Raw genomic sequence first — 24,543 nt, 5'->3', positions numbered from 1 at the left:
AGCAGCTGCCTTTATAAGGCCACTAAACTGTGAACTGAAGTCTGCTAAGAGAATGAACTGCAGCGGGGAGGGAGCTGAGCCGGGCCGGGTGGCCAAGTATAGCCTGTAAACACTGCTGCGCCGCCTGACAGCTGGCGGCTTTACCAGACGGCGGTGTGCGCCCACTGAGGACAGCAGCTACAGGAAGTCCAGGTACGTGCATCAGTGGTGTGGGAGTCGAGACGGTGCAGACCTGCCGACACCGAGGCCCGCGCCCTCGGTCCTTTTTCTGTAGCAGCTGTAACGTGCCATGAGCCATGCTCACTGCCCTGACCAAGCCCCTGTGATGCCCAAAGCAAGAAGACCACCCGGAGCTGTGGGCTCAGGCTGGGCCCAAGGCTGGTTGACCCTCCCCTCTGACCTACTGAGGCAGTGCAGAGTTGTAGAAAAAACACTGGATTTCAAACCAGAAGCCCTAAAATTGAGTCTCAGTTCCACTGGAAGATTCTGGCAGACATGTCACCTCTTTTAACCCCAAGCCCCCATCTGAATAAATGTGTGTAACAGTAGCCGGCCTGACAACCTGTGGGAAATAAAAGCCAAATTATAGGCTCTTTAGAGTATAAGAAGTCCTTCCTTAGCCAGCTAAGGCCCACCTGTGGGGCTGCCTGGTTAGTGGGAGCCTTCCCTCAAGAAGGGCAGGGAAGGGGCATGTGGGAGAAGATCCCGGTAAGAAACAAAAATCCTGGGCTTTGAAGAGGAAGCCTAGATGTTATTATTACTACAGTCATTAGTAGTAATAGTAGTAGTAGTAGTAGTAGTAGTAGTCATGGTCTCCGCCATCCAACTAGACTACAGAAGCCCCACTCTGAGTCCCCCCTAAGCACACACACCACCCGTGGCCATCACACCGCATCACGGGGAGGCCCCGCTTCTGCCAACGTCGGCACTCCTCCTCCCTCACGGCTGTGCATCAGGAGACAGACAGCTCCTCCCCACCCTCAACTACCTCCACGTGCCAATTTCTATAGAAAAAGCCCCAAGAACCCAGTGGCTGACCGTCCCTACCCACCGAGATAACCCCTGAACCCAGAGCCTTGTGGGTCCCAAGAGAACCCTGAGCCAGCTCTGCACTCCTGTCCCTACCCAGGGAACTGAAAGCACCAGGCAACAGGACCATTATTTAATTTATTGATGTGACTTGCTAAATTGGCTTTAGGTTCCCTAGGTTGGGCCTGAAGTTGAAGAATGAGTATCCAAAACTCACTGGCATAAAAAGACAGGTTTTGTGGGTACCAAGGAACAATGTCAGCAAAACAGATCTCTCCAGGGTCAGATGCCTGACTCTCTACTCTCTCTTCCACGTAGAAGTTGGGCAGCGAAAATCTTACTCTGTTGCACCTGTTCTTTCTCCAGAATAATGTCAAGAACTCTGGCTGAACAATGGGTTTCACCAGGGTGACAGGCAGGAAGGAACAAAGAAAGAACAGAGTCGTGGCCTGTCCTCAGCACACAGAGGGTGCAAACTGCGAGAGCGGGTCAAGTCCTGCGTGTACATCCAGGGAAGCCCCTTTCCCCTCTTGAGCCCCGGCCTCCTAACCCAGCGATGTTGTCTGGGGACTCGCTTCCCAGGGCTGTGGCGAGAATCAGGTAAGAGAAAGGGGTGTGAAGACTGGGCGGCCACGATTTGCTCTGCTTTGCTTTCAGGTTTGTATCTAAGCATCTTGTGTCTGCCAGGTTTGTTGGACCCCAGGAGGCCACACTAGTGTCGCTCACGCATGAGGGAGAGGTGGGAAATGCTGATGAGACCCTGAGTCTCAGAAAGTCCACGATCCGATGGCCCAAGCCCCAGATGCCTAGCACAGGACAGGACATGCCACTGAGGAGAGGAAGGAGCAGAGGCGGGCGTTACGAGGTGCCAGGCCCCATGCCGGGCAACTGAATCCTCTCCACAACTCTGTAAGTGGGACTTATGACCCCATTTTACAAATAAGGATGCTGAAGCCTACAGAAGATAAGCAAATGCAACAGGACCAAAGGGGAAAGAACCAGTATTATTCACGCTCTTATCACACACCAGGCACCGTACACTAAGTACTCTATAAACATTTAAAATTTAACCTTCATGACAGTCCTAGGAAGTAGGGTTTATTACCCCAAGGCCACAGGTGGCAGAGCAAAGACTTAATATAAGATCTCACTGCCTCCGAACACATGCTTTTCTCACTACACTTGACCCCTGAACAACGTGGCGGTCGGGCTCTGAGTCTGCACGGGTGAAAACCTGCATGTAACTGCACAGCCGGCCTCCACGCCCATGGCTCCGCACCCGCAGATGCAACCAACTGCGGATCATGTAGGGCCGGAGACGCATTCATGGAAAAGAAGCCACTGTCAGTGGACCACCTGGTTCAAAGCCGTGTTGGTTCAAGGGTCCACTGCACCGCAAACGGCCTCCCGCCGAGGAGGGTAGAACACAATTTGCCAATACAGAGGGGATTTGACAGAAGGCTCACAACTGTCCTGCAGCAGAGGCCTCCTGTGGTAGCTGGTGGAGAGGCTGCCTGTGTCCTGCCCGCGCTCTGAGGCCTGAACTACAGGTCAGGGTGGCAGCCGTATCGTGGAGCGGCACTCCACAGTGACAGAGCCAGCTGCAGAGACACATGGGTCCAGGGGCGGGTCTCTCAGACGTAATGTCGAGGGACAGAAATCAGGCCCCGAAGTACACACTACGTGATCCATTTACACGAAGTTCGAACACAGGTAAGAGTGATCTGTTGTCACAGGACTTGACATCCTGGTTTTCCTGGGAGGGGGCGGAGGGATGTGGTCCCTGGCAGGGCCTGGCAGGGGTTCTGCATATGCATTTGTACAAGCTCATCGAGCTCACACTTCAGGTTTCTGTACGGTACAGTGGGCTACACCCCAGGTGAAGAAAACGCTTCCTCCTCAGTGGGCCCAGGGTCTCCCCTCCACCAAAGGCCGTGGAACCGGGATGGGCGACTACTGTTCATGATGAAAGTTTCAAGTCAGGCCATTGTCACCTCGTGAGCACATATCCACCCCCTACCCCAACAAAGACATCCGTTCAACCCAGAGGAGACGCAGGAGGTCGGGGTTCTGAATCTGAGTTACTACCTGGCACCGGGAAGTTATTTCTTCATACTAGGTCACATGTTTCTTATCTGAAAATGAGCGTTGGATTAGCTGATTTCCTTGTGATTCTATGGTGAAGTTAAAAAAATAACTAGTATTTGCTTTGCGTCAGTCATCTGAATAAATTAAAACCTTCTTTTTTTTTTTTTTGCCCCTTAATGTATCTCTATGTACAGATCAAATAAAGCTTAACTCCCACATCCCGGGGCAAGTGAGGCAGCTCGGATCGGAAACCTTAAACTCAGCTCACTCTACCACGAAGCTCAAGGCTCTTGGGTGGAAAAAAAGACAGCTGACTAAGCGGTTCTTTGGTGCCTACAATGTTGCAGGCAGGCCCTGCACTCATCACTCACACCGCTGTGGTTCCTCCCCGCGCACCCCCAGTTCTCAGCAGAAGATCCACAAACCTTGGGGCCTTTTCACAGTGGGGACAGAACTCTACAAGTACCGGTTCTGTGTACAACCTGCGGGAAGCATACTCAAAACATGTTCTTTATTTTCTTAAAAAAATTCTCCTAGGGTTTAAATTGGGTCCCAAAGCTCCAACCTGTCAGGCACAATAGGTATTTAAAAGCCATCTCCCTCCAGGTTCCAAGTACTATGTCTCTCCACTTCCCACCCCAATTCTGGCAGCAGTAGCAGCAGCAGCAATGACAGTAATAATGCCCACAAATACTAATACTGGGTGATTAATACGTGTCAGGCAGCCTGTGAACATACATTCGAGTTCATTTAAACGTAGAAACAACCACATATCACCCATCTTATGGCTAAGGAAACTGAAGCCCAGAAAAATGACCGGGACTCAAGGCCAGCAGGGCACCCCGAGGCCCAGCTCCTCACTACCACGCCCTACCAAGGTAAGATCTCCGGCAAAGTGCAAGACTGTCTCTGTGGCCACCAAGATGCCAACATCCTGGAAGGCCTCTGACCTCCCTCTGAAGCTAACGCTACAAACTTCCGAGAACAGCCACGTGTGTTTTTGCTCCTTTGCTTTACCTGCCCTGCATAGAAGCTTTTGCTAGCGCCACTCGCTGCCCCCAGCCCATTGTCTACACCCCAAGTCTTCCAAGTTGGAGCCTTTCACTGTGCAATCCGTGCCACCCTTCTAATTCCACAACCAATCTCTTTCCTATCGGCACCGCAGTCTGCAGAGACACTGCAGTGTTCTCTTTCCCAGCATGTGCTGGACTTTCAGGCCCATGTGCCTTCGTATTTGCTGTTCCCTCTGCCTGGGATGCCCACTCCCACCTCTTTGCCCTTCAAAACTCCAGCTCAAATGTCACCACCCGCTCAAAGCCTCCCTTGGCAGTCCAGATGGGCAGTCCCTTATTTCCCTTCCTGTGTTCCCGAAGTCCCTGCCCTGCTCATACCTTATCAGCACACTTATCACAACACGTTACAGTTAGCAGTTCGTGAATCCGTCTACTCCAAGATACCAAGTGCCTTGAGGGAAAGGACTCCATCTACCCATTTCTTACCTATTCTGTCTAGTCAGTTTCTAACACTCAGTAAATGTTTAGTCAAAGTGTGCTAAACGTATGCATAATTGAATACAAGAATACATTTTTGCTTGCTCCCTCCGATCTCTGCCAAACATGTGTCTAGAATATGGAATTAGGATGACAAATGTAAAACGCATCTGGATACTCGGCTCTAGGAACACAGTACAAATCTGTATCTCACCAAGGGCAAAAAAGATGTAAATGCCACTCTCTCCTCCTTCAAATTGCTAACATAGCTTTAAACCCAGAGTCAGGCAGTGGGTTTCTCTGAGAACCCACAAAGCATCAGCTCGGCACAGCTGCAGGGCAAGGACACCCAGGAAGCGAGAACTGTAGGAGGGCAGAGGTAGAACGAGAGAAGGTCTAGGCACCAGGCCAAGACAGAGCCCCGCTTACCTCCTTCTTGGGAATTCATGATGTTCAGGGCAAACAGCATGGCATTGGAGAACGTGGTCGCCTCTTCCTTACTTGCAAAGTTTAAACCATAGACCTGGCGGGCATCTCGCCACTGGTGGAAGGTTGGCGTTGCCTGATTGTACTTCAGCCCTTTCACGATTGAATAATTGATCACAACCTGAAAGGGAAAAGAGAGAGAAATACATGTAAATAAATAAAAGGTAAGTGAGCTGGAGGGAGCTGTGTAGGGCAAGGATATTGTGTCCCCTGGGGCTACAAGAGGACAGGGGGATGGGGTCAGAAGAAGGAGAAAGCACGACCAGGCAGCTTTCCAACATGATCTATACAACAGTGAGGGTTTGAAAAACAGTTATTTCATTTAACTAACAAAGAGTGTGGTCGTGACCTCCACATGAGAGCCCTAAGCTGGGAGTCAGGTTCCCTGGGTCCTGGTCCTGGCCCTGCCTCCCAGCCGTGTCACCCTAGGTGGCACCGCACTTCTCTGGGGCTCAGTTTCGCCAGTCATAAAATGGGGATAATGATCCTGGCTCTACTGACCTAATGGGGTTACTGCAAAGGTCACATTGTGACACATATCTTATGGAGACTTCTAGATATAAAGATCCTTAAGGGCAAGAGTCTTTTCTACTTCATATTTATGCCTCCCATAGCCCTCTGCATAGTGTCTAATACTTAGAATGCATTAATAAATGGATTATTAGTTAAAAGGACAACTATCCATTCTTTTGCATGTGGCTATTCAGTTTTCTCAACACCATTTATTGAAGAGACTGTTCCTTTCCTCACTATATGCTCCTGACTCCTTTGTCATAAATTAATAAAACCATATCTGCATGGGTTTATTACTGGGTTCTCTATTCTGTTCCATTGATTTTTGTGTCTGTTTTTATGCCAATATCATGCTTTTTATTTACTGTAGTTTTTAATTACTATACTAAAATTACAGTAATACAGTTTGAAATGAGGGAGTGTGACGCCTCCAGCTTTGTTCTTCTTTCTCAAGATTGCTTTCGCCATTTGGGGTCTTTTGTAGTTCCATACAAATTTTAGGATTATTGTTCTAGTTCTGTGGCATTTTGATAGGGATTGCGTTGAATCTGGTGATTGCTTTGGGTGGTGTGGACATTCTAACATGAGCACAGAGTCCGCTTTCTTTTCCTTGGTGAGTCTGGCTGAAGGCTTGTCAGTTTCGTTTACATTTTCAAAGAATCAGCTCTTAGTTTCCTTGATCTTTTCTATTCTCTTTTTAGTCTCTATTTCATTGATTTCTTCTTCTTTTTTTAAATGATCACCTCCTTCCTTCCTTCCTTCCTTCCTCCCTCCCCTCCCTCCCTCCTTTCTTTCCCCACCCTCCCTCCCTCCTTTCTTTCTTTCTTTCTTGGCTGCGTTGGGTCTTCGTTGCTGCACATGGGCTTTCTCTAGTTGTGGTGAGCGGGGGCTACTCTTCATTGCGGTGCGCAGGCTTCTCACTGCGGTGGCTTCTCTTGTGGCGGAGCGCGGGCGCTAGGCGCGTGGGCTTCAGTAGTTGGGGCACGTGGGCTCAGCAGTTGTGGCTCACGGGCTCTAGAGCTCAGGCTCAGTAGTTGTGGCACACAGGCTTTGTTGCTCCGCGGCATGTGGGATCTTCCCGGATCAGGGCTCAAACCCGTGTTCCCTGCACTGGCAGGTATATTCTTAACCACTGCGCCACCAGGGAAGTCCTATTTCATTGATTTCTGCTCTCATCTTTGTCATTTCCTTCCTTCTACTAACTTTGGGTTTCTTTTGTTCATCTTTTTCCAGTTCCCTGGGGTGTAAAGTTAGGTTGTTTGTGACTTTTCTTGTTTCTTGAGGTAGGCACTGACTGCTATGAACTTAGCAGTAGAATGCAGAACTGCTTTTGCTGCATCCCACAAATTCTGTTATGTTATACTTCCATTTTCATTTGTCTCCAAGTACTTTTTTTTTTTTTTTTTTTTTTTTTTTTTTTTTTAAATTTTTATTTATTTATTTATTTATTTATTTTATTTATGGCTGTGTTGGGTCTTCGTTTCTGTGCGAGGGCTTTCTCCAGTTGTGGCAAGTGGGGACCATTCTTCATCGCGGTGCGCAGGCCTCTCACCATCGCGGCCTCTCCTGTTGCGGAGCACAGGCTCCAGACGCGCAGGCTCAGCAATTGTGGCTCACGGGCCCAGTTGCTCTGCGGCATGTGGGATCTTCCCAGACCAGGGCTCGAACCCGTGTCCCCTGCATTGGCAGGCAGACTCCCAACCACTGCGCCACCAGGGAAGCCCTCCAAGTACTTTTAAAATTTCTCTTTTGATTTCTCCTTCAACCCACTTCCATAGCATGTTGTTTAATCTCCACATACTTGTGACCTGAAACCATAAAGCCCCTAGAAGAAAATATAAGTGGTAAGCTCCTTGACATAGGCCTTGGTGATGATGTTTTGAATCTGATACCAAAAACAAAAGTGACAAAAGCAAAAATAAACAAGTGGGACTAAATCAAACTAAAAAGCTTCTGTATAGCAAAGGAAGCCATCAACAGAATGAAAAGGCAATCTACTGAATGGGAGAAAGTGTTTGCAAAACATATATCTGATAAGGGACTAATATCTAAAATATATAAAGAACCTGTATTGCTCAATAGCAAAGAAAACAACCCAATAAAGTAATGGGCAGAAGATCTGAATAGTTATTTATCTAAAGAAGACATACAGATGGCTAACAGGTACAAGAGAAGATGCTCAACATTATTAATGATCAGGGAAATGCAAATCAAACCCACAAGGAGCTATCATCTCACACATGTCAGAACGGCTGCTATCAAAAAGACAAGAAATAAGGGCTTCCCTGGTGGCGCAGTGGTTGGGAGTCTGCCTGCCAATGCAGGGGACACGGGTTCGAGCCCTGGTCTGGGAAGATCCCACATGCCACGGAGCGACTAGGCCCGTGAGCCACAACTACTGAGCCTGCGCGTCTGGAGCCTGTGCTCTGCAACGGGACAGGCCGCGACGGTGAGAGGCCTGCGCACCACGATGAAGAGTGACCCCCGCTCGCCACAACTGGAGAAAGCCCTCGCACAGAAACGAAGACCCAACACAGACACAAAAAAAAAAAAAAAAAAAAAAAAAGACAAGAAATAAAGTGTTGGCAAGGATATGCAGAAAAAGGAACCCTTGTGCACTGTCAGTGGGAATGCAAATTGGTGCAGCCACTACAGAAAACAGTATAGAGGTTCCTTAAAGTTAAAAATAGAACTATCACATGATCTTGCAATTCCACTTTTGGGTATTTACCCGAAGAAAATGTAAACACTAAATCAGAAACATATATGCGCCCCCATGTTCATGGCAGCATTATTTACAATAGCCAAGATATGGAAATAACCTAAGTGTCCATTGATGTATGAACAGATTAAGAAACTGTGGTATATACACAATGGAATATTACTCAGCCATAAAAAAGAATGAAATCTAGCCATTTGTGACAACATAGATGGATCTCAAGGGCATTATGCTAAGGGAAAGAAGTCAGACAGAGAAAGACAAAAACCATATGATCTATGTTGTATGTGGAATCTTAAAAAAAAAAAAAAAGCTCATGGATACAGAGAACAGATTGATGGTTGTCAGAGGTGGTGGAGGGGGGGTAGGGAAGGGTGGGGGAGAAATTATGCATATGAAACCACTTAACACAGCTGCTAGCACATAGGTTGTCAACAAGTGTTAACTGAGAAATATTAAGGTCCTCAGAGATGGAAATATGCAAGCAGAGTCTAGATAAGGCTGGATGGCCTGCTGTTAGTGATACAATGGAAAGATTCTGCTTTAGGAGAGGTACAAGATGATTTCTCGGGTCTCCTCTGGCTTTGAGGCTCTAGGGTTTTGTGACCTGAATTGGAGATAACTCAGTCTACTGTCCCCCCTACCCCCGGTCAGGAAGGAGAGATCAGGAAAAGATTCGGAGATGCAAAGGGACATGGCCAAGACACCCTGTGTGCTGGCTGGGGTGCTAAGATGAGAACTCTCCTTTACTGCTCCATCCTGCTGTGCTGTTGGATAAAGTAAGGCCAGAGGACAGCAAATATGGTCAATATCCACAAGAGCTTCTTCCCAAGTCTCAGCCAGGTGGACGGTAGGTTTGGATTGTCCGATAGTGAAAAAAGAGCGAGCAAGTGAGAGAGACGGAGGGAGAGAAGCACATGTACTAAATTAACTAAAGAAACACAACTGTTTCTTAACTTAGCTGTTACATACTGACACTGCAGTTTTGGCCAGATCTATACCCAGGTTCCTCGGTGGTTCTCTCTCTGGGTTTAGCTCTAGATCGTCAGAAAAAGGGCTGGAGGTTTTGTGGCTACATGCATGATAAGAAGCATAGTGACTTGTGGTTAACACAGCTCTTCAGAGGAGAGGGCACAATAATAGCGGTACAGTGACCAGAATGAGGGAGATAAGACCCTCTTCCTTTCTGCGTGGTTAAGTCTATACCAGAAGGTCTGTGTTTGTGTGGTTTTGGTGCTGCACTTTCAGTGGACATTAACAAACTAGAGCAAGCCAGAGGGATGTGTTTCAAATGGAAGAAGGTCTGGAAACCACCTCCTATCAAGAATGGTTGAGGGATACCGAAGCAAGATAAAAGAAGACTCTTCAGTGTATCACATACTCTCTCCAGGTACTTGAGGGGATGATCTGGGGAAGTGAGATTTAGAATCCTAAGATTTGGGGCTTCCCTGGTGGCGCAGTGGTTGAGAATCTGCCTGCCAATGCAGGGGACATGGGTTCGAGCCCTGGTCTGGGAGGATCCCACATGCCGCGGAGTAACCAGGCCCGTGAGCCACAACTACTGAGCCTGCGCTCCGCAACAAGAGAGGCCGCGATAGTGAGAGGCCCGCGCACCGCGATGAAGAGTGGCCCCCGCTTGCTGCAACTAGAGAAAGCCCTCGCACAGAAACGAAGACCCAACACAGCCAAAAAAAAAAGAATCCTAAGATTTGAAATCTCTGGTTGGCTATGTTCCTGGAGGGGGACTTCGAGGGAGCGGGAACGGGGGGAGGTGGATGCCTGGCCAGAAGCTAGGAACAGTGTGGCGTAAGGAACTCAGAGACCAGAGAGAATGTCTAACTCAGTCCTCCCCTTTTACAGGTGGGAAAACTGAGGCCCAGGGAGAATAAGTGATTTGTCCAAGGTTACAAGGTAAGTAATGGTAGAACTGAATTTAGAATCCAAGCCTGCAGCCTAGGACTTTGTGCTGCTTCTGACTGCCAGCATAATGAGCTGCAATCTTTCTTCCCATAATTCCTTCTCTGGTCCTAGCTCTAACCTCTAAAGCCTCAGAAATCGATTCTCTACTTTTAGAGATTTTCAGATATTGGATTGGGAGAGTGTGATACAGCTGTTCCAGAAGTTCTCTGGGTTCTTTGCTGCACATGGCTGGCCTCTCCTCCGACTGCAGCTCTTGGGTTACCATTTCTGATCCATCTACACCTAGAGCATAGAGTTATAAAGGCTGCTCACCGAGTGCTGTGTCTGCTAGCCAGACATAGCCCACAAAGGTCTACGACTGCTCTGAACGCAACTACCGTACTAGGCGCATGGACTGAGCAGGGGGTTTTGAGTCAAACTGTGGCCATGCCCCTTTCAGTTTTTCTCTCCTCCAAGCAAATATCTCTTGCTACTTCTTCAACTGTTCCACATATTAATGCTGCTTTCAGACCTCTCACCAGTTTGGACGCCCTCCTCCTTACAGATTCCATTTACGGCACTCAGATTTGGTCCCAACATTCATGGTAAAGTACAACCAGTGCAGAGCAGAGCAGGACTGTAATATCCCTCCTTCTGGACCTCTACTTCTATTAATTCAGCCTGAGACTCACTAACATTTTTAGTGGCCATAACTCATTCTCAACCAAACATCTTTTGGTTTCTTCACCTTCAATGTGAGATTCAGGTTAGACCTTGGCTAATGATACTATAACTTACCAGTCCTTTTCCCCACAAATGATGACCTGGTTTTATGTCCACCTATTTAGCAAAACGGGGGAGAGAATTCTCTGAGAATGCTCTGTCTCTCTTAAGATGTTTGACCTTGTAATCCATACTGACTGGAAATGAGACCTGTGAAAATCCATATTTTCTCCTGGTCCATAAAAGTTATTACGGACCAGGTTTCCTGCCACTTTCTCTAATACCTTGGTTTACTGAGAATCTCTTTTGTGTTCCTGGCTAATGTGTCCCACCCCGCTGGGCAGAGTTGCAACCATGTTCCAGGAGCCTGTCTGACGAACGTGTAATGCCAACTGGAAGGCTATGTTGGTAACGTCTCCATCAGGTCCCAGAAGGTCTCTAAGTTAGAGGCAACAGAGTCTCCCTGAGTTTCCCCAGGAGATCACTGAGGACTGCCGCCAGTCCCTCCCTGAAGGCAGGAAAGGTCTCCTCCCGAATGAGCCCCAACATGTGCTTCGCTCTGAAGGAAGCTGAGGCTTCCGAGAACAAGGTTCACGTTGGTTCCCACACACCATGGTATCTTCCTAGTGCGCCCTGCAGGGCAACCAAGAGGCACGAAAAGAATGGAAAACTTGTCATAGTAAAAGCAGCCACTTAGGGAACACCCACTGTGATTCAGGAACTGCATGAGATAATGGGCCTTATGTCAAAGGCGAGTACCAGGGTGGAACTGCCCTGGCTGTCCCCACCCATGGGTGTTAGGGAAATGTGTGAGATGTTTTTGGCTGTCGCTATAGGTGGGGCTAAAGGTGTTATAAATCCTGCAGTATGTGGTGCAGTGTGCCTCTGAAAGGCAGAGCTGGAATCAGTGAGCTAGAAGAACAGGGAAGCAGCTTCTAGAAGGTTTTTAGAATAACCTGCCTACCCGTAAGGCTCCTCGACAAGGGACAGGGATGCCCCTGAAGGTACCCAGAGTTCCAGGTCAGAAGGACCATCTTTGATGAGGGGTTCCGAAGTGGGGACCTTTTAGCCACAGGAACCTGAAATTTAATAGGACTATTTTGGCAAAAGCAGAAACCCATTCAACAGGCAACACACACCGAAAACAGAGTCCTGAGTTTCTGTTCTCTCTTTTCTATTTGCGAACACGATGGTTCTTGCAAAGACAGCAGCAAACCTGCTGCTCAGCTCAGCCACGGGCTGACTGACAAAGGCTGCCTACTTAAGGCAGAGGTGTTCACAAATGCTGAACTACAGATCTGCTGATTTCCCTGCTGAAAAGTGTCCTCGTCCACCTCTCAGAAGAGAGCTGGAGGGAGAGCCTGAAGCCCTAACGAAGTCGCTGTGGCGAAGCCACACGAGCCCTTTCTCCACGTCTCTATTTCAGTCCACGTCACGTCAGACCACTCTGAGTTACGTGTACACGACTACCCCGGACATAGGTGGACTTACCTTGTACTTATTGGCACAGGTACCTACCAGGTACACTCACAAACTATCTCATCTGATTTGTCCAGGATGTACTATTAGGGAGATGAATGATCCCAGATTCTTTAAATCATCTTGATATTCCCCCCAAAGTAAGACTTAGGGGGTTGGCGGACCAAAAATCTTCACAGCTATACTACTTACGGGTACGCAGGCAGAGAATAATACTAACACATTCGTACAATATATTTTTCAAAGCTGTTTCACATCTATTATTTTATTTATATTCTAATATGACAATAACACAGTGAGGTAGGCAGGGTGTGGATCACTGCCTGTGTAAGACAGCTGTGAAAAATGAAGTTCAGAAAAGATAATTTGCTCAAGGTCTTACACCTTGGAGTATGAGAATACAGAGCCAGACTCTGAACCCAGACCTTTGACTCTACGTCGTGACCTTGCTGTTCTCTGACCGTTTTTCACCAGTGTGTGTGTATGTGTGTGTATGTGTGAGGGGTCTGTGAGCTTTTGTGTGTGTGTGTGAGGTGTGTGTGTGAGGGGTGTGTGAGCTTTTGTGTGTGTGTGTGAGGTGTGTGTGTGAGGTGTGTGTGTGTGAGGTGTATGTGTGTGAGGTGTGTGAGGTGTGTGTGAGGTGTGTGTGTGAGGCATGTGTGTGAGGTGTGTGTGTGTGAAGTGTGAGGTGTGTGTATGTGTGTGAGGTGTGTGTGAGGTGTGTGTGTATGTGTGAGGTGTGAGTGAGGTGTGTGAGGTGTGTGAGGTGTGTGTGTGTGTGAGGTGTATGTGTGTGAGGTGTGTGTGAGGTGTGTGTGTGAGGCATGTGTGTGAGGTGTGTGTGTGTGAAGTGTGAGGTGTGTGTATGTGTGTGAGGTGTGTGTGTATGTGTGAGGTGTGAGTGAGGTGTGTGAGGTGTGTGTGTGAGGTGTGTGTGTGTGAGGTGTGTGTGAGGTGTGTGTGAGGTGTGTGTGTGAGGCATGTGTGTGAGGTGTGTGTGTGTGAAGTGTGAGGTGTGTGTATGTGTGTGAGGTGTGTGTGTATGTGTGAGGTGTGAGTGAGGTGTGTGAGGTGTGTGAGGTGTGTGTGTGAGGTGTGTATGTGAGGTGTGTATGTGAGGTATGTGTGTGGTGTGTGAGGTGTGTGTGTGAAGTGTGAGGTGTGTGTGAGGTGTGTGTGTGTGTGACGTGTGTACGTGTGTGAGGTGTATGTGTGTGAGGTGTGTGTGTGTGAGGTGTGTATGTGTGTATGTGTGTGAGGGGTGTATGTGTGTGAGAGGTGTATGTGTGTGAGGGGTGTGTGTGACGTGTGTGTGTGAGAGGTGTATGTGTGTGAGGTGTGTGTGTGGTGTGTGAGGTGTGTGTGTGAAGTGTGAGGTGTGTGTGTATGTGTGTGAGGTGTGTGTGAGGTGTGTATGTGTGTGAGGTGTGTGTGAGGTGTGTGTGTGTGAGGTGTGTGTGTGAGGTGTGTATGTGTGTGAGGTGTGTGTGTATGTGTGTGAGGTGTGTGTGTGAGGTGTGTGTGTGTGAGGTGTGTGTGTGAGGTGTGTGTGTGAGGTGTGTGTGTGTGTGAGGTGTGTGTGTGTGAGGTGTGTGTGTGTGAGGTGTGTGTGTGAGGTGTGTGTGTGTGTGTGAGGTGTGTGTGTGTGAGGTGTATATGTGTGTGAGGTGTGTGTGGGGACGGCCTGTCACCCCAGCACTCACCTGCTGATCCTGAAGCTTGACCCCAACGACTCGGAAGGTGTTGCTGGCAGTGTTGTGGTAGATGTTGATCCGGCTGAATCCCTGCTGGCCAGGTTTGATTGGCACCCACTTCTTACTGGTGTCATCGTAGACCATCACGGAAGCCCGGGCTTGGCAGATACTCTGTTCACTGCAGACCAAGAGAAAACGTTAAGCGTCAGCCTCAGTTACAAGGGATGGCTGCTGGCTTTGTCCTTTTCTGAAACAGAGGCCAACTGCCGCTTGACACAAAGGAACCTCCTAGTTGCCAGAGCTTCCAACTGTCTGTGGAAGGGCCGCTCTGTGAGGCGATACGTTTTGACTCTCCAAAGACCAGGGGGAGTGGACAGGAGGTTCTATGCCAAAGTTTTTGATAGCATGGAGGAGACTCCCAGCTTCACTTTCAGGGGAAAAGGTGCTTGAACTAGAAAGGAATTACAGCTGTAATTTGCCAACTGTCCACAATATTCCAGGCATGGTGTTAAGTAAGACAAGGCACTAAAGCACATAAGCTTCGCAACTTACGAAGCAGCCATTTATTACCCCCACTTTGCAGATGACAAAGGAGTGGCTCAGAGACGTGGAAAGATTTATACAAATTCACACAGGTGCCCAGCGATTTTATCTGGGACTTCCAACCAGTTCTGTCTGACTCTAGAATACACGATATAGATAATATTCTCCACAACATCCAACAAAATGCTCAATTTATGACAGTACGATAGTGTGGCTTCACACAAGCTATGTAGACAGTAACATGATTAGGTGATCCTCTAAAGAACAGAGTGATGAAACTCAAAATAAATAGATGGTTCACCCTGCTTCAACGGAGACATTTCCAAGCAAATTCCCCTGTTCAGCATATGACAGAAAACCAGGGAAGAAGCAAAAGAAGCACCCGGAGGGAGAAGATAGTCATCACTGAAGTCAGCACACTGCAACTCCCGCCACAGCACTCAGGGCAAGTCTCCCAGAGCCCACGGGCCTCTTCATTTACATATAAGCCTAATAATCTTAAACATTTACTTTCTCAGTCTCTAGTATATTAGAATCCCCCAATTAAAAAGGTAAGACGTGGCTGTCAAAGGTAGGCACACCAACAGCAGCGAGGAGTGGCTGTTAGTGGAAAGGGAGGCTGAAGAATTAGAAACGGAAAGTTAAAGCCCAGCAAGTCGGCGCCAATTTATAAAGAAGTGAAAGTGTGTGTAATTGTGATAATCATGATGATGAGACCAGGCAGTCAGGAGAAAGTCACAGTCTGTTCCCTTCACCATATCTAAGAAGGCAGGGAAACCAAATATGCGAAGAAGTTCCCTCTCCCCAGTCCCAGTGGCTACCAGGTGACAAAATGATGGTTTTAAGGAGATTGGCCCTCAGGGACCTGGAAACCTCACCTTGGCCTAGGCAGCCTGCCTGAGGGCTCTCGCGGGCTGAGCTTCCCCGGGACCCGGCTCCCCTACGACTCCAAGACGGTGGAGGAGCCATGTACAGATGATTACTATCTTAACAACAATTCTGGGTATGTGCACACACAAACCTGCCCGTACATATTCCCTCACTTCACGTTACACGAACCCCTAGGTACACTTGATGGCTGTCCAGCTAAGACTTCACGTGCCAGCGCTCTCAGACCCACTCCAAAGGCCTGCGCTGCTCCGTCTCAATCCTTCTGCTGGCCCCTCAGCTCTGCCCTAGGGTGCAGGAGTCTGGGGTACACTGGACGTCAGCCGTCCAAGCCCTGTGCTGAGGCTCTTTCTGTGGACACATGTATTGGGAGTGAATTATATGGGTTTTGTTGTGCAATTGTGCTCCATCTTTTTTCTCGTCATTCATTATTCATTCAACAAATAATTAAGGGGAAATCAGTGATAAGCCGAGCAGGCATGGGCTTCCCCAGAAGACAGCCATATCATACTGGCGGGGAGAAAAAAGAAAAACAAAAAGAAAACCAAACACGGCACTGTGCTTTGCCTTCTCTGAGCTCTGGAGCCTGAAACCATGTATCTTCTAGAAAATATTAGGAGGAGTTGCCGCTCCCCTAGCTGAGTCTTTGGGGCCCTGTCCTCATGACGTCAAAGGTAGGAATCAGAGTAAACTGTACAGAGAATTAGACAGACCTTGGTTCAGATCAAGTCAGAGTCCCACACCAATATAAACTAATTACTAATCAAGTTCTGGGCTAAGTTGTGTCACTTACTGCTGCTTACGCACTTAGGCGCTCACGGTGCCAGTGGGCAAGTAGGTGTGCGCTCTGAATGCTGGCTCAGGAGCTGGGAGAGATCCTGAGACGCAGCACAGGGTGAGGTAACAAAGCACAGACTCGATTAAGTCAGAGGGACCTGAGCCAAAACCCCAGGCGTAGCGCTTACTGGCATGTGACACAGAAGCCCTTGCGATGCCTCTGTGGGAGCCAACCAGGAAGGAAGCGTGTGGTAGAGCCCCCGTGTGAAGGCCGTGGAGTGCCGCCCTTCAGATCACCTTCCAACGAGCCTGTTCTGCAGCAGAGCTGACCAGTGGTCCCAGCTGCTGCCCTCTGGACGCCCACCACGTCTGCACAGAGGCCACATTCTCTGGGCCACTCTCCGCCAGTGACTAAATGGTGGCAGGGATAGCTGGCCCACGCAGGGCTCCTCCCCAGGGGAAACCTCCTCATCAGCCAGGCCCAAATTTTCTCAGAACTGTGCTGTGGGCTGAGACGCTTCCTACTCAGTCCTTCTTGCCCCTTCTCCTCCTGCAGACGTCAGACCTGCATCTTGGCCTGAGGCTCTCCGGGCCTCTCCGCTCCCTCCATCCTTCACTGACCTTCTGATAAATCTCTGGTATCTAACCGTCCTGGGGGTCTTGGTGTCTGCTTTTGGAAGACCCAAAGTAATACAGCCTGCACTGTGCAGGTGGCTTACGAAGATTGGCCCTCAGGGACCTGGAAGGTGCAGGCTCCCTGAGGGCAGGGACACAGGGGTCTCATTCTCCACTATCTCCAGAACCCGGCAGAGAGCAGGGGCCTCATGGCTGCTCCCTGGGAAGAGAGCTCTGGAGAGGACCGAGTCCCTCTCCAGCTCAGCACAGCATGCCTCCTAAAGCAGCCCTAAGAGCACGCCGAGCCCCTGAATGGAACTGCTGGCAACGGGGAACTCCGCTCTCCAGAGCAGTCTGTTTGTTGTGGAATGGTCTGAGTCGTCCTTGTTCTGAGGGTCAGCCCACTCCCCGCCCTGCAGAGGTACCAAGGTGCTCTGGACAGCTCTGCCGGCCTAGTGGACAACTGAGGGAACGCCTTGGCTCTGCCATCCACCATTCACACAACGCAGCTACAGGCCCCCGTGCCACCCCAGTCGCTCTGCTCCAGTGAGTCCCCACCTGTCACACGTTCTCTTGGGATCTGGTATGATACTCTTGTCTTCGTCTGACAAGCACAGATGCCAGTGAGTCAAAAAACATTTAGTGATGCAGAGAGGCATATGACAGTCTCTGCTCACAGCGACTCAGGAAATAAGACAAATGACCACACACCTTACTCTGCCTGGAGGGACTCAGGGAACAGGGGAGACTTTCTGAAGAAACTGCGGTGTGGGTTGAAAGCTGAGGAGTTCTCAACCCCGGGCGGGTTCAGGAAGGGGATGTGGGATCCTGGGCGGGGGCGGCCAGCAGCCAGTGCGCTGCGCGCAGAGCCTACCTGGGGCACCACACACCCCTCTCGGGGCTGTGCAACGGACATGGTACAGCACCGGACCGACCACTGTGCTTGCCCCTGCTAGGAGCTTCAACATCAGCCACTGTTTTTGTAAATTGTAATCATAGCCACAGGCTCCCTTTTTGGTTTTTTTTGGTTTTTTTTTTTTTAGCGGCTTAGGTTCAAATTGAACTTGTGGTTAATCAAAAATCCCTATTTTTGTTCCCATTTGACTACTGCTCGTCTATCTCTGCTTATTTTATTACCACTAACAAACCCTAAATGCAAGAAAATACTTGTTTACTTAAGATTCGTCTTACTTATTATCCCTTTGTTTTGCAGGCGTCAGCGTTTTATTATTTTTTATTTTTACTGAGATATAATTGACATGTAACATTATATTAGTTTCAGGTGTATAACACAATGATTCAATATTTATATATATTGCAAAATGATGACCACAGCAAGTCTAGTTAATATCCATCACCACACCTAGTTATGAACATTTTTTCTTGTGTTGTTTTGTTTTAATAAACTCTTGATTGCTATCCAGCCTAGACATTGCCTCTGAGCCCCATGTATTCACTGTCTTCTCGACACCTCCATTGGGATGAATACGCAAACTCTATACTACACGCGGAGTTCACAGGCACCGGACACTTCATTTGTCTAAATCAGTTTTTTGAGGAAAGTTAATTTGGTAGACAAATATTAGAACGACTGAACTATTTTTTAAACACATATATACAAAATTCCCTTTACTAAATTGAAAAAGACTATTGCTACCCCTCCCCTCCCCCCCGCCCCCAGCCCTGGCCCCATACAGCTTGCGCCAAAGCTGGTCCTCTGGAGGGCTCATCTCGGACAGGCTGCCTTCACGTGAGCAAACAACCACTGACCAGTGGGAATCAGTCCAATGTGCCGTTTGGTTTGTTCCACGTGGTGCTGAACTGCCAGGCTGATGGACTTTTGCCCCCTGGGACCTGACAGGCTGCTCTGAGCCGCAGGTACAAGCAGAGTTTCTCTCCCGGGAGACGGCTCTTTCAGAGCGAGCAGTCCAATTCCAGTCTCATTTTGGGCTTTTGTATGGGTATTTGTGGACCTGGCAAAAAATTCAAGTCTATAACTTCCCTCCCAGTGGCAGGTGAGACAAAGCTGGGACAGCTCTTTCATCAGGACCTTAGAGGAGGAAGACGGCGTCCTCTGGGCCTCAGTTTCCTCATCTGTACAAGGCTAGTCTGACCTCAGGGCCCCCCTCAGACAGCCGTGTGTTCATGCTGAGCTCTGCCCATAAGCCCAGCCCCGGGCCAGCAGTCAGTGTCTTGTCACTGGTTCGGCAGTTAACTCTTCTAGGCTATACGTCAGAGACCACTACTGAATCCCTGTGGAAATCTCTCACTTAAAAAGAAAAACAGCAAACACACCCCAACTTTCTGCATATAACTGTGAAACATACTCACAGATATTCCTGGACTTGACATAAGAAACCACCGATGCACTTGTGGATAAAACTAATACACGGGAAAACACAGTGAAGGTAGCCTGAAGTCAGTCTCCACCTCTGCTTCTGTCTATTCCTTCTGGAAAAGCGCAGCTTCTATGTCCCACCAGCTGTTGGACTCCTGTCCCACCGCTCCCTGCATGACCGGGAATGAGGTCTCTGAACCTCCCTCGGGCTTGCGGTGACACCCCATCCTGGCCACGCTCTTTCCTGTGCACAGTGCATGTGGAATCCTTTCCACTCTACAAATACCTTTCGGGGCTTTTCCAGGCATTTACTACAAAAATTTGAAGGACAGAGTGTCATTTCATAAAGTAAGGGCAAAAAGGTGCAAAGCCAAAAAGGGAACAGAGAGCAACAGGGCCAACGAAGAGAGGCTCATTGGAAAACTAAGTGCAGGGTTGAGCTTGGAACCCGTACAGCACTTGGACCTGCGGGAAGAACCGGCCCCCGCAGCACTGTGCTCATCTCTGCCTCTCACCAAAGCTCTTACCTGTCTGTCCTGCTTCTCAGTATCTGCATCAGCACCTGTCTGCCCCACTAGACGGTGAGCTCCTTGAAGGCAAGGGCTCTATCGCTTTCCCCTTCGTAAATCTGGTCCCTTGTGTGCTGCAGACACTACAAACTGCTGAATACATGACTCTCTAACTGTGAATAAGTGCATCTACGACCGCGTGCCCATGGGAACATTCCATCTACAATCCGCCTCCGCTGATGCTCAGAGAGAGTAGCTGCCGAACAAAAGCCTCGGTTACGGAGCACCGTCAGATCGCCGCGGCCTGGGGTCTGAGAGGAGCACCGTCAGATCGCCGCGGCCTGGGGTCTGAGAGGAGCACCGTCAGATCGCCGCGGCCCGGGGTCTGAGAGTCGGGAGACCGCAGTGCTGACGGGGGGCCTACTGAGAGTGAGGCTCCCAGGGGGCCAGCTGGAGACACAGACCCGCTGCTCTGGGAAAGTGCAGGCTGCCCTCTCGGGGTCCCCCGGAGGGTCGGCCTAGGAGCGCACCCCGTCGCCTGGATCACACCTCACCCTCCCCGCCGGCACTGGCCCAACCCAATGCCCAGCTCGGTGGCTCCCTTCAGACAGAACAACTCCCCACACTCTGTCCTGAAGGTTGATCTCGTCGCCCCAGCAGGACCGGGAACCCAGGTTCGCCTGGGGCTGAGGCGTTTCCCGGGAGGTGGGGCAGGACACTCAGCGCTAAGACCAGGATGGTCCCAGGCAGAGCAGAGGGAGTGGTTGCCCTACTGGGAGCTCCCTCTCTCTCCACAGTAACTATCACGGGATTAAGTACCTAATAAACACCCACTGAAGGTGAGTTTGGCTGATGTAAGTTGATATGAGCTGGCACCACTCCCTGCTCCCAGCTGCTACCTCTCTAGCTCTCGTTTTCTCTTCCATCAAGCTGAGAAATATGATACCTGGCCAGACAGACCTGCAGAACAGTGGCAGGTACAGTAAGTGGCATGAAGGAAAGCTACCCAGCATCTTCTCCGTGGGGTGGGCCATCACCCTCCCAGGAGCAGGCACTCAGGAGAGGAAGTGGGCAAAGCAGGGCTCGGAGACCCGGCGTGGGAGACGCCCCCGCAGCACAGCCTGTGCCCCCAGTGGGCAAGCCTCCGCCCTGGGGCTCTTGGCAAAGGCAGGACCCGACAGCCTGCGCGCTACCTGAACGCCCAAGGTGGCTCTCCAGGTCACACTCAGGAGCCTCTGACCTTGGTTTTCTCCTTAGAGGTTAAAAGAATAAGGCGTAAGGGCAGCTCCAATGTGGATACAGAAGGCGCCTCACACGGGCTTCACCTCAAGCCTTACCTCATGCAGATGTGCTGTTTACTTGAGCCAGTACGTCCCTTGTTCAAAACGACTTCTCTTTCCTACATCCACAGTTTGCATCTCACCTTTCTCAGCTCAGTGCCACTGCCTTCAGGAAACACCTATCCATTCACTGCCACTGTCCTGAAGGTCTGCTGATTTTCTCTCTCCCCCACGAGGCAGGTTTTCTGTGGTTAGTTTAAAAATGTTGTTCATCTCTGTAGCTCCAATAACTGGGACCTGCTGGATTGCTCAGTAATTACCTTTGAATAAATGCTTGCTTTTGAGCGTGCCTAGTTTTGCCAGGCATCATACTTCTCAGCCTTCGAAGACTCCTTGGGGTGGGGTGGGGAGGGGAGGGGGTCACGACCCACCTGAGATCGGGCCACCACTGCTTTCTCTTCCCGCATTAATTTAACAAATAAACTAAGAATACACCCCTTTCACTGAGTACTGACTACGTACCAAGTATATCCCCACGCCTGGTACTTAGAAAGCAGACTGTGTGTTGAACAGAAGCCATGGTCTGCGCCATCAAGGGAAGGCACACGCGCACAGCCCATGGCACTCCAGGGCTGCAGAACGCCCGCAGCAGAAGGGGAGCCTGGCGCGTCTGGCCCAGGGTGGGGGTGCGTGCGTCTCGGGCAGAGTGCCCGGTGCCCCTGGCCATCACCCTGGGCCGCCCGTTACTTCTCAACACGCACACATTCCAGGGGAACCAGGAAGCCCGCACCAGGAGTACTGGCACTGCATCCCAATCCAGGGACCAAGGAACAGGGATGGAAACACAGCCCTGTCAGAGCCGAGAAACATTCGGAAGGAACCCTGTAGATGGAGGAGTCAGGCCAAGTGACGGGGGCAAGTTTACCAATGTCCCTCAGCTAATATGGGGGAGGCCAGGACTAGACTGCAGACCCCTTACTGCTACACGATAGGGCTTCTCTGCCTCCTGAGTGAAGCATTTTTACCACATGCAAGTTTTCTCTTTTTTATGTTATTTTTTTTCTGAACCATTTGACAGTTCCAGATATCATGATACATCAATCCTAAGGTTTTTACATTTCTTTAAAATAAGGACATTCTAATATATAACTTAAACACCATTACTACATCTAAGAAAATTAGTAATTTACTAATAGATCCAATACAGAGCCCATATTAAAAGTCACCCAAGTTTCCCCAAAATGTTTTGATTTTTTTATAGATCTAGGAGCCACTCACACATTACATTTGGTTGTGTTGTCTGCTTACTCTCTTTTAAGCTAGAATGTTAGGCCATATTTTTTTCCTGTTTTTCACTGATATTGATTTTTGTGTGTGTGAAGAGATCAGGCCAGTTGTGTTGGAGGCTGTCCCCATCCTGGATTGTTTCCTCGTGACTAAATTCAGGGTAAATAGGAAGAACACAGCACAGGGGGGAGTGGGCATTTATTCTATCACATCACGTCGGGCAGCACATTCAGGAGCCTTCTCTTTGAGAGGCAAGCTTGTCTAGGGGAGCAGACGCCAGATCTCTCCAATGGAAAGGTGCCTTTCTTCTTGGTAATGAGTAAATCCCCTATAGGGTGACATTTTTTTCTCTTAATGGAAACAGGCCTGAAACAGGTTTGGTATTTTCATCTAAACTTAAAATGTTTATTCTGAAACAGTTCATGCCTACAGGTTTGGTGTTTTCATCTAAACTTAAAATGGTATTCTGAAACAGTTCACGCCTGTGAGAAGCAGGTTCCCATGATCCCACCACTCAGGCCAGGAAATGTGATGTCATCTCAGAAAGCTGTTTAGCCCGAGAGGCCCCTGCATCCCGGTGCCCTCCTCTCGACCAGTGGGAGCCACCATCCTGAACTGGGTGCTTACCAATTCTGTGCATGCCTTTCATAGTACGGTTACATAATGGACTATTTTACAGAAGTGGTTCTCAAACTTTTTTGGTCTCAGGACCCCTGTACTCCCGTATAAATTATTGAAGATGGCAGCTAATTATCAGAGAAATGCAAATCAAAACTACAATGAGGTACCACCTTATACCAGTCAGAATGGCCACTATTAAAAAGTCTACAAATAACAAATGCTGGGGAGGGTGTGGAGAAAAGGGAACCCTCCTACACTGCTGGCAGGAATGTAAATTGGTGCAGCCACTATGGAAAACAGTATGCAGGTTCCTCAAAAAACTAAAAATAGGATTACCATATGATCCTGCAATCCCACTCCTGGGCCTATATCTGGACAAAACTATAATTCAAAAAGATACACGCACCCCTATGTTCACAGCAGCACTATTTACAACAGCCAAGACATGGAAGCAACCTACATGTCCATCAACAGATGAATGGATAAAGAAGATGTGGTACCTATCTATATACAATGGAATATTACTCAGCCATAAAAAAGAATGAAACAATGCCATTCGCAGCAACATAGATGGACCTAAAGATTATCCTACTAAGTGAAGTAAGTCAGAAAGAGAAAGACAAATACCATATGATATCTCTTATACGTGGAATCTAAAATATGACACAAATGAACTTATCTACAAAACAGAAACAGACTCACAGACACAGAGAACAGACTTGTGGTTGCCAATGGGGGTGGGGGTGGGGGAGGGATGGAGTGGGAGTTTGGGATTAGCAGATGCAAACTAGTATGTATAGGATGGATAAACGACAAGGTCCTCCTGTACAGCACAGGGAACTATATTCAATGTCCTGTGACAAACCATAATTGAGAAGAACATGAAAAAGAATGTATATACATGTATAACTGAATCACTTTGCTGTATAGCAGAAATTAACACAACATTGTAAATCAACTATACTTCAATAAAATAAATTTTAAAAAATTATTGAGGGTGCCAAAAAGCTTCTGTTTATGGAGATTAAGTCTATCTGTATTTACCATATTTGAAATTAAAACTAAGAATTTTTAAAAACACGAGCATACACTTCCTTGGCTGTCACCGTGACAATGTCAACACATGTCATGTAGCCTCTGGAAAATTCCACTTTGCACTCATGAGAGTGAAAAAGGCAAATAATGTCTCAGTATTATTACAAATATAATTTTGACTCACAGACCCCTAAAAGGGTAGGTCTTCTGATCACATTTTGAGAACTGCTGCATTACAGTAATGAAAACAATAAATTAGATCTGCACAGAATAACATGCATAATCTCAAATGGTGACTAAGCCCCATTTTTGTGAGTGTTGGAATTAAAGAAAGGCTTTGGGTAAATGAAGAATAAATTTGGTATCAAACCCAAATATCTTTTCTTCTACCCAAGCTGGCTGGGAGAGTCAGACTGCCACGTCATGTGCGGTCAAGACTGTTTGCCTTTTCTCCGCTCTGATGCCAGCGTCCCGGATGCCTGGACAGCTGGGTCCACTTCTCTGTGAAGTCTAGTGGAATCTGGAACAAA

At 48.7% G+C, this 24,543-nt stretch overlaps 1 protein-coding gene across 11 annotated transcripts in view; it reads right to left on the bottom strand.

Moving 5' to 3' along the window:
* EVL (Enah/Vasp-like) overlaps window positions 1–24,543 on the bottom strand; it is a 163,999-nt gene that overhangs the window by 45,987 nt on the left and 93,469 nt on the right. For 10 of the 11 annotated variants that reach the window (XM_036842855.1, XM_036842853.1, XM_036842856.1 and 7 more), the window contains exons 2-3: window positions 14,130–14,298; window positions 5,037–5,214 (exon numbers count right to left, since the gene is read on the bottom strand). In XM_036842855.1, coding sequence (XP_036698750.1) covers window positions 5,037–5,214; window positions 14,130–14,298 — 347 coding nt within the window. Of the gene's footprint in view, window positions 1–5,036; window positions 5,215–14,129; window positions 14,299–19,274; window positions 19,329–24,543 lie in introns of those variants that run through there. The other variant, XM_036842864.1, reaches the window with a different exon arrangement.

The sequence above is a fragment of the Balaenoptera musculus genome, chromosome 2, assembly GCF_009873245.2.
Source record: "Balaenoptera musculus isolate JJ_BM4_2016_0621 chromosome 2, mBalMus1.pri.v3, whole genome shotgun sequence".
NCBI classification, from domain to species: domain Eukaryota; kingdom Metazoa; phylum Chordata; class Mammalia; order Artiodactyla; family Balaenopteridae; genus Balaenoptera; species Balaenoptera musculus.
Note: the sequence above shows the minus strand (reverse complement) of the source record. Positions and strands in the feature narration are given on the sequence as shown.